The sequence below is a fragment of the Octopus sinensis genome, linkage group LG25 (assembly GCF_006345805.1).
Source record: "Octopus sinensis linkage group LG25, ASM634580v1, whole genome shotgun sequence".
NCBI lineage: Eukaryota > Metazoa > Mollusca > Cephalopoda > Octopoda > Octopodidae > Octopus > Octopus sinensis.
In genome coordinates, this window is record NC_043021.1 from 19,290,611 (window position 1) to 19,303,602 (window position 12,992).

The 12,992-nt window shown below is 41.6% G+C and overlaps 1 protein-coding gene across 1 annotated transcript in view; it reads left to right on the top strand.

Annotated features, from left to right (window-relative positions):
* The first annotated feature begins 4,833 nt into the window (after positions 1 to 4,833).
* LOC115224527 overlaps positions 4,834 to 12,992 on the top strand; it is a 46,081-nt gene continuing 37,922 nt past the window's right edge. Inside the window, exons 1-3 of the mRNA XM_029795437.2 lie at positions 4,834 to 6,416; positions 8,067 to 8,239; positions 11,108 to 11,185. Coding sequence (XP_029651297.2) covers positions 5,810 to 6,416; positions 8,067 to 8,239; positions 11,108 to 11,185 — 858 coding nt within the window. The 5' untranslated portion in view covers positions 4,834 to 5,809. The remainder of the gene's footprint in view (positions 6,417 to 8,066; positions 8,240 to 11,107; positions 11,186 to 12,992) is intronic.

A 12,992-nucleotide genomic window follows, 5' to 3' on the forward strand; every position in this document is an offset into this window, starting at 1 on the left:
TGCAGATGTGCTTCATCATCATCATCATCATCATCATTTAGCATCCGTTTTCCATGCTAGCATGGGTTGGACGGTTCTACTGGGGTCTGTGAAGCCAGAAGGCTTCATCAGGCCCAGTCAAATCTGGCAGTGTTTCTACGGCTGGATGCCCTTCCTAACGCCAACCACTCCGTGAGTGTAATGAGTGCTTTTTACGTGCCACCCGCACAGGTGCCAGACAGAGCTGGCAAATGGCCACGAACGGATGGTGCTTTTTATGTGCCACCGGCACGAGGGCCAGGCGAGGCTGGCAACGGACACGAACGGGTGGTGCTTTTTACGTGCCATCGGCACGAGGCCAGTCAAGGCAGTGCTGGCAACGGTCGCGAAACGGAAGGTTCTCTTACATGCCACCGGCACTGGTAACACATCTGCAATTTCCATTGATCGATTTCGATTCTGATCCTCACTTGCCTCAACAGGTCTTCACAAGTAGAGTTTTGTGTCCCAAGAAGGGAAGGTATGCATACGTAGGCTGGCTCCATCCCATGTAGAAGGCCACGAGGATAAATATTTGGATACTACTATTCTTATACCTGATGTGTACATATTGTCCTTATAACATTTTTGATGATGAGATATTCGAACTCATGCTGGACAGATTGCTGTTTCAACTTAGAAAATTTACTATCGTCGGTAATAGAATTACAGAAACTGCAACAACAGCAGTGTGGAGGCACAATGGCCCAGTGGTTAGGGCAGCAGACTCGCTGTCATAAGAACACGGTTTCGATTCCCAGACCGGGCATTGTGAGTGTTTATTGAGCAAAAACACCTAAGCTCCACGAGGCTTCGGCGGTGGATTCCCCTGTACTCTTTCACCACAACTTTCTCTCACTCTTTCTTCCTACTTCTGCCACAAAGCAGAGGAACCATGGTGTAACCCACTATGGTGTGGTAAACTTTCAGACCTTAGTCTAGATTGCGAATCCTCTGTGCCCCAGGATGGTTCAGCACTCCACCCGTTTAAAAGCCACTGTTTACGGAATGAGGATAACAATGTAGCACCCACCGTATTCTCCTGACCTTGTCCCTTCTGACTTCCACTTATTCTCTCAATGCATGATTGGCGATACAAAGTTCGAAAACGAAGAAGTTGCGAAATCGTTCCATTACAACTTTATTAATACAAAGCCATGCGATTTCTAGATGAAAGGATTCAAAACTTTACCTGAACGGTGGCAAAAGGTGATCCATAACAAGGGTAATTACCTTTTGGATTGATTGTTCTATGTTGTTTTTTTTAATTGTTAATAAAGTGATATGTTAGAAGTGTCCAAGAACTTTCTTACCAAACTGATTTATATATACAGTCATGGAGGCGCAATGGCCCAGTGGTTAGGGCAGCGGACTAATGGTCGTAGGATCGCGGTTTCGATTCCCAGACCGGGCGTTGTGAGTGTTTATTGAGCGAAAACATCTAAAAGCTCCACGAGGCTCCGGCAGGGATGGTGGTGATCCCTGCTGTACTCTTTCACCACAACTTTTCTCACTCTTACTTCCTGTTTCTGTTGTACCTGTATTTCAAAGGGCCGGCCTTGTCACTCTCTGTGTCACGCTGAATATCCCCGAGAACTATGTTAAGGGTACACGTGTCTGTGGAGTGCTCAGCCACTTACACGTTAATTTCACGAGCAGGCTGTTCTGTTGATCGGATCAACCGGAATCCTCGTCGTCGTAACCGACGGAGTGCTTCCATCCATATATACAGTGGGGGGAAATAAATATTCGTACATGTCAAAATTATTTATTTATTTAATTTCTAATGAAAATAAATGGGATATACCAATACTATATTTGCATACACATGCATAAACTAAGAATATGCAAAAGAAACTAATAAATTACAGTAAGTAAGGAATTCATATTCAATTATAAATATTTAGGGGTGAAAAAAGTATTCGTACAGAACATAAATAACTGATAATTCTGAACTTCCTCCACCCAATTCTTCTTCTAGAAACAATACTTTCAGAGCATCTGCCACCATTGTTAATTTGGTCTCCTAGGAAACAGAAACTATTTACAACCTCAAGAGACCCTTCTGGGCATTTGAGAGAATCTAAGTCCTGTGTGCCCTTAGCGCTTATTGTTCCTGCACATTTGCCACACACAAAGACTACTTTATCTGTTAATCTACCTGTGATTCCACTGCACCTCTTATGTGTCCATAGTTTACACTGGGTGCAGCAAATGGAATTTCTTCCAACTCCTTTCCTACATCTTGAGTAGGGCCATTCACCTGATAGAAAGAGAGTTTTATCTTCTTTGTTACTAACAACTTTGGTCTTTGCTAGGTTAACTTTAAGACCCTTTGATTCCAGGTTTTGTTTCCATACCTTGGATTTCTTCTCCAATTCTGCTAAAGATCCTGCAATAAGAGCAAGGTCATCAGCATATAGCAGTCCCCATGGGAGGGCAGGGACACACACACACCACACACACACACACACACACACACACACACACACACACACAATTTCATTCATTCATTCTTGTGGTCAGAGTTGTGTTCTCTCTTCATAAGTCTTACTAGAATAAGTCATTGAACGATCTTCCCATGCCCATCACCCTTTCTGAAATAATTCAGAAATAATCAACTTATCAACTGGCAAAAGCAAGATTATCAAGCATGCTTGTTCCACCAACAGTTAATTGGAAATACTCCAGAGATTTGTTTGAGCCATTTTATATAAAAATATTTTCTCTTCGTTGGTGAAAGGAAACTAAAAACCCAGTGAAAGTTTTCGTTGACCCTGAAGATTAAAGGGAGATAATTTCAAGAAAGTAAGAATTAACTTCCTTGGTTAATTTACTTGATTGAGAGAAGGAAAATCTGTTTTTTTTTTTTGAGGCCTGAGAAACAATTATGGTTTACGTCTATATAGGACTGGATTCATGTATAGGCTGATATGAGCCAGAGCCAACAGAACCCCAAGCGGTGGGAGCCCCTTTAACTCTGAGAAACAATTATTGATATGTTCAGGCTTGTTAGACCTCATCAGCATAGAATTATAATGGAAGGCAAGGTTTACGATAGCGGAAGAATATTGTCTTCCATCATTCTTTTGTTCTTCGTGCAGTTCAGGCTTCCGGCAGGCGAAGAGAGAAGACTTCAAGTACAAACGCTATTTACAGGATTCACAGGATAGGTGAGGTGTGCTGCTCTCAGCTACCATCTTAAGCTGTGTGCGTTGTGTATGAAGCTCTGTTAGTGTGGATACATTGCCTCTGGAGATACAGGTCCAGCCAGTGGTGGTGTTCAGCTAGTGCTGCTGAAAGGTGACACTAAAAAAGAGAGATTTGAATTGGGTTTTCCCTTTATATAGTTTCCATTGTGAACCTCGTTGTGATCTCTTGACCGAGATATTCAAATACATTTGAAATCCTTTATCTAAAATTCCAGTGTTTCGGGGAAACCCCTTCATTCTGCTAACTGAAAACATTGTAAGATAATAAAGAGGACCCCATTAAAACTAAAGCCCCCAAACGCTTTGAAGAGGCTCCATAACTGAAGAGATTCAGAGAACTCAATTAAATTTAATGGTTTTTAAAATCTAATCTAAAATAAATAAAAAGAGAGCTCAATGATTTTAAAGGAATTCAATTAGATTAAAATTCATGTAACAAGTGAAAAAAATTATAAATTATTTATGATTGCTGTAAATATGTTAATTTTTTACTCCAAGCTTTGGGCTTCTCTGAGTTAAAGGGGCTCCCACCACTTGGAGCCTGTTGGTTCTGGCTCATATCGGTCTATACATGAATCCAGTCCTGTAAAGACGTAAACCATGCAGGCTTGACACTAAGCAGTCAAAGGATAGCTGGATATCTCTCTTTTACTCTTTTACTTGTTTCAGTCATTTGACTGCGACCATGCTGGAGCACCGCCTTTAGTCGAGCAAATCGACCCCGGGACTTATTCTTTGTAAGCCCAGTACTTATTCTATCGGTCTCTTTTGCCGAACCGCTAAGTGACGGGGACGTGAGTGAGCTTTATTCATTTTCGAAATGGGTGAAAAAACAAAAAAATAAATAAAGCCGGGGTTTTAGAATATAAGTGAAACAGCAGTAATGGATTTGGCAACAACTTCATTCTTAACTTCAAAGCCTTAGGCTTCTGTGAGTTAAAAAGGATCCCAATACTTGAAAATCCCAGAGCCATGGACCATGTTAGCCCATGCATAAATCTGGGGATCTTTTCGGTTTGAACGGCAGTTTTTAACATAATTTCTAGGTAACTAAAAAATTTTAAACTTCGTATACTGGTAGAATGTGTTTATAAAACATCTTTTTCTCTTGGCTTTCTTGAGAAAATTCTATAGTTTGTAAGATATTTGTTGTTTATTTTTTCTTCAATTTTTGCATTTTCAACCAATCACTGACGTCTATTGAGGCAAAAAAACATTCTGTGCCGTATGAATATGTCCCTCGTTTAAGAAACAGATTGGGTTTATTTACATTTGTGAAGAAAAAAAGATGCCCTTCCCCCCACCCCATAACCCTGACTAACCCTAACTCTAACCCTAACCCTAAAACAGATTGAAATACAATAGATCGATACTAGGGTCATAATTATGGGTGACAATTTCATCTGACACCGCTAGAAAAAACTGCCGTTCAAACCGAAAAGATCCAAATCCGGCACTTGGATGGTCATATCATATCCTGAACGCCTTTGATCAAAGACTTGCTCAATCAGTCTGACCTAGGGCTAAAACAACGAAACGTAAGATCTCCGGAAGTTAAAAGTACTATAGAGTAACCTCCCCTTAAAAACAATCTCGCGCGGATTGTTTTTTATTCGAATTTGATCCTTGATCGATGTTTGTTTGTTTAATTGCTGGCTTCAGCAAGTCTTTTTTTAATTAAGAGGAGGGCGGCAAGTGGTATTGATATGTCGAGGAAGCATTGTGTGATACGATAAGTGTGTTTTATGTAATAGCACCGTGTTGTTTAGTTATACTTTTTTTTTTTGAAAGATAAGGTGTAGACTTGATCCCCCCCACCAAAGGTTATTGATAAACACTAATTAATTACTGATTTTATATAAATTAATTACTGAAATACTGACCAAACACACACACACACACACACACACACACACACACACACGTGCCTATCTTATCTTTTTATCCTTGGATTATTTTTTTAAAGTGATAGTAATCTGTTATTACTATTTAAATTTGTTTCATTGTCGATGATAAGATTTTGAAGAAACTAGATTTAATTAATTCGAATTAAATTAAACTTCATCAAATATTTCGCCTGTAATATCAAAAACAGTAAGTTTTGTTGCCTTGGCAATTTATTTCGTCTTCGCCAGGTTGTGATATTTTTGTAAACATCAGCGAATAACCAATGTTTGCAATTAAAACAGAATTTTTCGTATGAAAGAAGACAGACTTCTTCGTAAGAATTAATTTTCTTCGCTACCCTTATAACATTAATTTATTGGCATTCGTTCGGTATTGGTCTACATATATTCCGCGAGAGGAAAACCACTTTATTCACCCTCTTCAACTTAGCCTCCAAGGAAAGTTGTTTGGATGAATGATGCCGTGTACTAATATCGGAAGGCTGCCAATTTATTTGTGATTTATTTGTAACTGTGGCTAGTTTTATTGGTTTTATTGCACGGGTTGAATATGTTTAAGGCACTAAGATTTTCTTTTAAAACTTTGACACGGCGGAAGGAAGTTGTAAAATTAGTACAAGACATAGGGTTGGAAGTGACATCGTATCGTTGCTAGGGCTCGTCATATTGAACATGCCGACGTATAAATTTACAGCAATGAAGAAGAAGTCAAATATAGTTAAGACGAAGGGTGGAGACGGAAGTGTCCAGCCGACATTATTCCAGACTTGGGGTGCGAAAAGTACCGTCTCGACATCGAATTTCAGCAATGGTGTATCTACCGTCGATAATATTACGATAGTCAGTGACGACGAAGATGACATTTTGGTACAAGCGTTGGAATCTAGTCAAGGTAGGACGACATCGCCACCCGGAAACACGACGCATTCAGCTGGCGGTGCTCCCGACAGCGGTGGAGAGATCGATTTGGAAAGTATTCCTGATTTGCCAGGCTTTAACAAGTTTGCCGGTTGCGTTTGGATCTACCCGACTAACTACCCCGTTCGACAGTACCAGTTTGACATCGCGAAGGAAGCTCTGTTCACGAACACGTTGGTAGTCTTACCAACAGGTCTAGGAAAGACGTTTATCGCTGCCGTCGTCATGTTCAACTTCTACCGTTGGTACTCCTCTGCAAAGGTTGTTTTCATGGCACCAACTAAACCGTTAGTGGCTCAACAAATTGAAGCTTGTTATAACATCATGGGAATTCCACAAGACGACATGTCTGAAATGACAGGTAATTTATAATTTCTATTTTCTTTTTTTTTTTTTTTTTTTTTAATTTTTATTTCAAGACGGTGCTCCAGCATGGCCACAGTCAGATGACTGAAGTAAGTAAAAGAATAAAAGAATAACTAATGGCGTTACAGACAGGAACTGGGTTTGGTGTTTACTGATCTTGACTGTGGTCGACCACCTCAAAAACAAAGAAATTAAAGACAGTACACCCATTTGTGGCACATTCAGTACTGCTTCTCTGTAAAACCTTTGAAAAAAAAAAAAAATCTGTAATCTCTTATTGGTGTAGGGCTGTCTTAGCAGCATTGTAGGCCCCAGGATAAATCAGTGTATGGGCCCGACAATATTTATAGACAGCTAAGCACAGCATATATAGATCAGAATTGGTCAACCTATGCTCCAAAGTAAATTAATGCACTGAGCCTTTTGGTATTTATTTATTGATAAACCATATCATACACAAATCTAAATTGGGCCCCTAGGCCCATGAGGCTCTCAAACAAATCAATGCATTTGGTCCTATAGTATTTATTGACAGCTAGCAACAACATACTTAGATCAGAATTGGGCCCCTAGGCCCATGAGGCTCTCAAACAAATCAATGCATTTGGTCCTATAGTATTTATTGACAGCTAGCAACAACATACTTAGATCAGAATTGGGCCCCTAGGCCCGTAAGCTCCCTTTTCCTGAGCAAATCAATGCCTTAGGCCCTGTGCTCGAGAAGACGTTAAGTCAAGTGATGTCATAATTGTGGCCAGTGCAGGTAACACATAAAAAGGCACTTACAGGGCACCCGTGCTGGTGACAGGTAAGATGTACCAGTGCTGGTGACATGTAAAGAGCATCCACTACACGTGGGGTGGTTGGTGCCAGGCAGGGCATCCAGCTGTAGAAACCAAGCCAAACCAGACTGGAGCCTGGTACAGCTCTTTAGCTTAACATTACCAGTCAGACCATGTAACCCATGTCACCAAGGAAAGCATACACTAAATGATGATAATGACAGTAGGTCACAGCATACATAGATTAGAAGTGAGTCCCTGGAGCCCAGTCAATTGCTCCATATGCCCATCCCTGAAGACAACACTGTACTGAGGCTTTGTAGTATCCATTATACTCTCTTGTACCTTGCTGTGATATGTCCAGCGTAACTCCACCTATCAAACTATAGTCCTCCTCATGGGTCACACACACACACATGCCACTGGCATGTGTAAAAAGATTTGAGCGAGGTCATTGCCAGTACTGCCTGACTGGACCCCGTGCCAGTGGCACGTAAAAAGCACCCACTACACTCTTGGAGTGGTTGGCGTTAGGAAGGGCATCCAGCTGTAGAGACTCTGCCAGATCAAGATTGAAGCCTGGTGCAGCCATCTGGTTCGCCAGTCCTCAGTCAAAATCGTCCAACCCATGCTAGCATGGAAAGCGGACGTTAAACGATGATGATGATGATGATGATGAAGCTGTTTTTTCTTGTTGTGGCCACATAAAGGGTCCCTCATTTCTCCTTTGTTCTAAAACTGCTTGTAGGTTTCCTTTTTATATTTTTCTCCCTAGTTCTTGTATGTTGTGAAAGTCAAATACTTCAAACCCTTCCCCCTACAGAATTATTTTATTCAAGTAATTTTGCTTTCCTTCTCCACAGGTAAAATGTTGCCAGCATTACGCAAACGAATGTGGAAAGAGAAGCGAGTAATATTCCTCACTCCCCAGGTATTGGTGAACGATTTGACTCGTGGCACTTGTGAGCCGGAATCAATCAAGTGTGTCGTTGTGGATGAAGCCCACAAGTCTTTGGGCAACCATGCCTACTGTCAGGTATGTTGGACCCCTTATAACTAGCTTTAATAGACTCTCTCTCTTTGCTCTCATATCCATTAACCCTTTCATTACTGTATTTATTTTGAGATGTTCTGTGTTTCTTTCAATCATTTTAAATATAACAAAGAATTTTGTAAAATAACTTAGTTATCATTCAGCTAGTGTTAGGAACATAAATTGTGACTAAGGTTTGGTGGAAGATTTTAATTCAAAACTTATGAAAGCAGGACATTTTACCACAGAGCCAGAGCCGGGTTGGTAACAAAAGGGTTAATGGACTCTTCCATGGCATGTCATTAATCCTTTTAGCATTCAACTTATGCTGTTAAATGTAATGCTTATTTATTCACATTGTTTTGAATTAATCATGTTTGATGATGTGGTAGTTTATTTTTAGAATGCCAATGTAGAATAGGTGTGAGGGGCCAGTTTGAACAGGTAGAATATTTTGGTTGGATATGGCCAACCAAATCAAAATCAAAATCGAAATCGATCAACATCAATGGAAATTGTAGCTGTGATACCAGTGCCGGTGGCATGTAAGAGAACCATCCGAACGTGGTCGTTGCCAGCGCCGCCCTGACTGGCCTCAGTGCCGGTGGCATGTAAAAAGCATCATCCGATTTGGCAGTTTGCCAGCCTCATCTGGCCTCCGTGCTGGTGGCATGTAAAAAGCACCATCCGATCGTGGCCGTTTGCCAGCCTTGTCTGGCCTCTGTGCCGGTGGCACGTAAAAAGCATCATCTGATCATGGCCGTTTGCCAGCCTTGTTTGGCACCTGTGCCGGTGGCATGTAAAAAGCACCCACTATACTCACGAAGTGGTTGGCGTTAGGAAGGGCATCCAGCTGTAGAAACATTGCCAGTCTGTCGCAGGTGAGCTGCAAGATGCAGTAGGAAAGAGTGAGAGAAAGTTGAGGTGAAAGAGTCAGCAGAAGTTCGCCGTTACCTTCTGCCAGATCCGTGTGGAGCCTAGGTGTTTCGCTCATAAACATAGACATTGCCCAGTTTGAGATTCAAATCCACGATTCCTCAACCATGAGTCCGCTGCTCTAACCACTAGGCCATGTGCCTCCACCACCTATATAGGGTAATAGCAGTGACATTGGTTGACAATCAACATCAAGGTCAAAGGAAACACATGCACACATGCACAAGCATATACATACTTCATCATCATCTTTTAACATCCATTTTCCATGCTGGCATGGGTTAGACGGTTTGACCAGAGCTGGCGAGCCGAAGAGCTGTACCGGGTTCCAATCTGCCTTGGTATGGTTATGCTGCCCTTCTTCATCATCGTTTAATGTCTGCTTTCCATGCAGGCATGGGTTGGATGGTTTGACTGAGGACTGGCAGGCAAGGAGGCTGCACCAGGCACCAACATGATCTGGCAAGGTTTCTACAGCTGGATGCCCTTCCTAATGTCAACCATGCTGAGAGTGTAGTGGGTCCTCTTTACATGTTACTGGCATGGGGGTCAAACAGGTGGCACGGGAGCCAGTCAGGTTGCACTGGCATCAACCGCGCTCGAATGGTGCTTTTTATGTGCCACTGGCACATGAGCCAGTCAAGTTGCACTGGCATCGATCATGCTCGAATGGTGCATTTTATGTGCCACAGGTACGGGAGCCAGTCAAGTGGTACTGGCATCAACTCATGCTTAAACGGCGCATTTTATGTGCCACTTAGGCAGCCCTGGCATTGGCTACGATTTCACTTGACTCAACAGGTCTTCTCAAACACAGCATATTACCTGATGACTGAATTGTACTTTAAAATGGGCCAGTCATGCAACACAGGCATGGACCATGGCTACAATCTCACTTGGTTTGCTGGAGCTTCTCAAGCACAGCATATCTCCAAAGGTCTCGGTCACTTGTCATTGCCTCTGTGAAACCCAACGTTCAAAGATCATGCTTCACCACCTCATCCCATGTCTTCCTGGGTCTACCTCTTCCACAGGTCCCCTTCACTGTTAGGGCCGTCCTTCAGTACTTTGTCCATGTCTTCTTGGGTCTCCCTCTCTCACAAGTTCCATTCACTTTGAGAAATCGGCACTTCTTTATGGAGTTGTTGGCATTCATCTGCATCACTTGACCGAACCAGTGCAGCCTCCTCTCTTGCATCTAATTCCTCTTATGCCTAACTTCTCTCTTACCAGCACTCTGTCATACATGTACGCTTACATTATTTGCCTCACAATTGGGTGGAATCTGTTTTGTTCTAGCCTCTTTTATACTTTAACCCCTAATCTCCTAGCATAGAGCCACTTCCCTCTCTACTGTAGCCTTTCTCAGGGATCTTTAGTCTTCCCAACAGCATGGTGACTATACACCACTCAGCTGAGGGGTCTTATCTGCTTGAAACCCTGTCAAAACTCAAATTAGGACTATGTCCTACCCTCAGGTCTACCTGTTCATGTTGATCAGCAACCATTGAAATGGGGACACTAAATGATGATGGTATACTTGCACACGTCATACCACCTGGTTAACACTAACATAATCATCATCATCATCATTTAATGTCCGTTTTCCATGCTAGCATGGGTTGGACGATTTTGACCGAGGGCTGGTAACCAGATGGCTGCACCAGGCACCAATCTGATCTGGCAGAGTTTCTACAGCTGGATGCCCTTCATAACGCCAACCACTCCGAGAGTGTAGTGGGTGCTTTTTACATGCCACCTGTACGGGTCCAGTCAGGCAGTACTGTGATTTCAATGATGTGATGACCAAGGTCGACTTTTAAGAAACACACAAAAACCGTTAGATTCACTTCAACATTTAAATTTGATTTAATTTTAACCACTAAAATTCCATTTTAGAACATCATCAAATAACTATGAATTTTTGATTTTCAGGTTATGCGAGAACTTGTGAAGAAGACCAGGGATTTCCGAGTGTTGGCGTTGAGTGCGACTCCAGGCAATAATTTAAAGGTCAAATTATATTGGAATGTTTTTTTTGGTGTTTTTTTATAGTGTATTTGTTTTAAAGATAATTTAGATGTTTTTGTGTTTATTTTGTTGTTGATGATATAAGAATTTATAAACTCTAAAGAATGTTAAATAATTCTGGTTTGGACAAGCGGATCTTGAAGTAGATAGAGCTATGAATAATATTGTGTAAATATTGGACTAAAAAAATCGAGAGAAGTTGATGGCTCTCTCTCTCTCTATATATATGTGCACAGGGTTGGCCAAGGGTCACCTGATAGTAAATCAAGGTTCCATAAATTCCATCTGTAATTCTGTATTGACTTGAATAGAAAACTGTGGCACTCAAGAAGGGCTTCAGTTGGAACAATTTTCATGATGCTTCATATTTAGATGCTTTTATTAAATTCATTCAGCTGGAATTAAATGGTTTTGATCTACCATCAAGTAACTTTTTATCAACCCCGTACACACACACACACACATATATAATAATAATAATATTAGGGAGTATAGCTCCAAACTTACAGGAAAAAATTCGATTTAGCATTAAATCAAATTTCACAGTATAAATATATAAAACATGAATTAGAGATAAAACCAGTATTATGCAACTCAAACAGTGATAGACATAAACCAATACATAAATAACAAATAATATAAATATAATTAATATAAAATATAATCATCATCATCATTCATTTAGCGTCCGTTTTCCATGCTAGCATGGGTTGGACGGTTCAACTGGGGTCTGGGGAGCCCGAAGGCTGCACCAGGCCAGTCAGATCTGGCAGTGTTTCTACAGCTGGATGCCCTTCCTAACGCCAACCACTCCGAGAGTGTAGTGGGTGATTTTATGTGCCACCGACACAGGTGCCAGACGAGGCTGGCGAACGGCCACGCTCGGATGGTGTTTTTATGTGCCACAGACACAGGTGCCAGACGAGGTGGCAGACGGCCACGCTTGGATGGTGTTTTTATGTGCCACCGACACAGGTGCCAGATGAGGCTGGCGAACGGCCACGATCGGATGGTGTTTGTTACGTGCCCGCAGCACGGAGGCCAGTCGATGCTCGGTACTGGCTACGGCCACGTTCGGATGGTTTTCTTGTGTGCCACAAAGATACAAATTCCATTGATGTTCATCTATTTTGATTTGTTTGATTGATTTTCACTTGCCTCAACAGGTCTTCACAAATAATAATAATTAATAATAATAATAATAATAATAATAATAAATGCCCTGATGCAGTACCAGGCAGTGGCTTTCATGGCTTCTGATCTTAACTGATTGGAAGTGTTAGCATGTACATTGTTTTGTCTTGGTATAAAAGATGGGCTACAGCAAATATTCTGCTCAATACTACAGATTTGCTTGTCAGTTGTTTGACCTTAACCAGTTGAGCATGTCCCTTAGTGGCTGACAATATGTGCATCTCTGATCACGAGCGGAAGTAGTGGGAGAGCATCATAGCCATGTGTTGAGAGGGATTCTTTGGCGTTTGAATAATTCACCTCTGGAAACATGGGTGTTTTGTTCAACATCCTTAAACAATCCTTATTCAGGGACCTTTGGAGCAGGACGGGTTACTCGACAATTCTAACTGGGCCCCACCTGCAAAGTCATGCGCAGTTTATCTTGATATGAGATCACCATGTCACGCACATATGGTTGTGATGCATGTGCCTTGTGTACCCTTATCAGACAGGTAGTCATGATGGGTACACTGGGCTTCGTATATTTTACCCCAGTCTCACTTTGATGGCATGCGCTTCTCTCTCACTCAATAATAATAATCTTTTCTGCTAT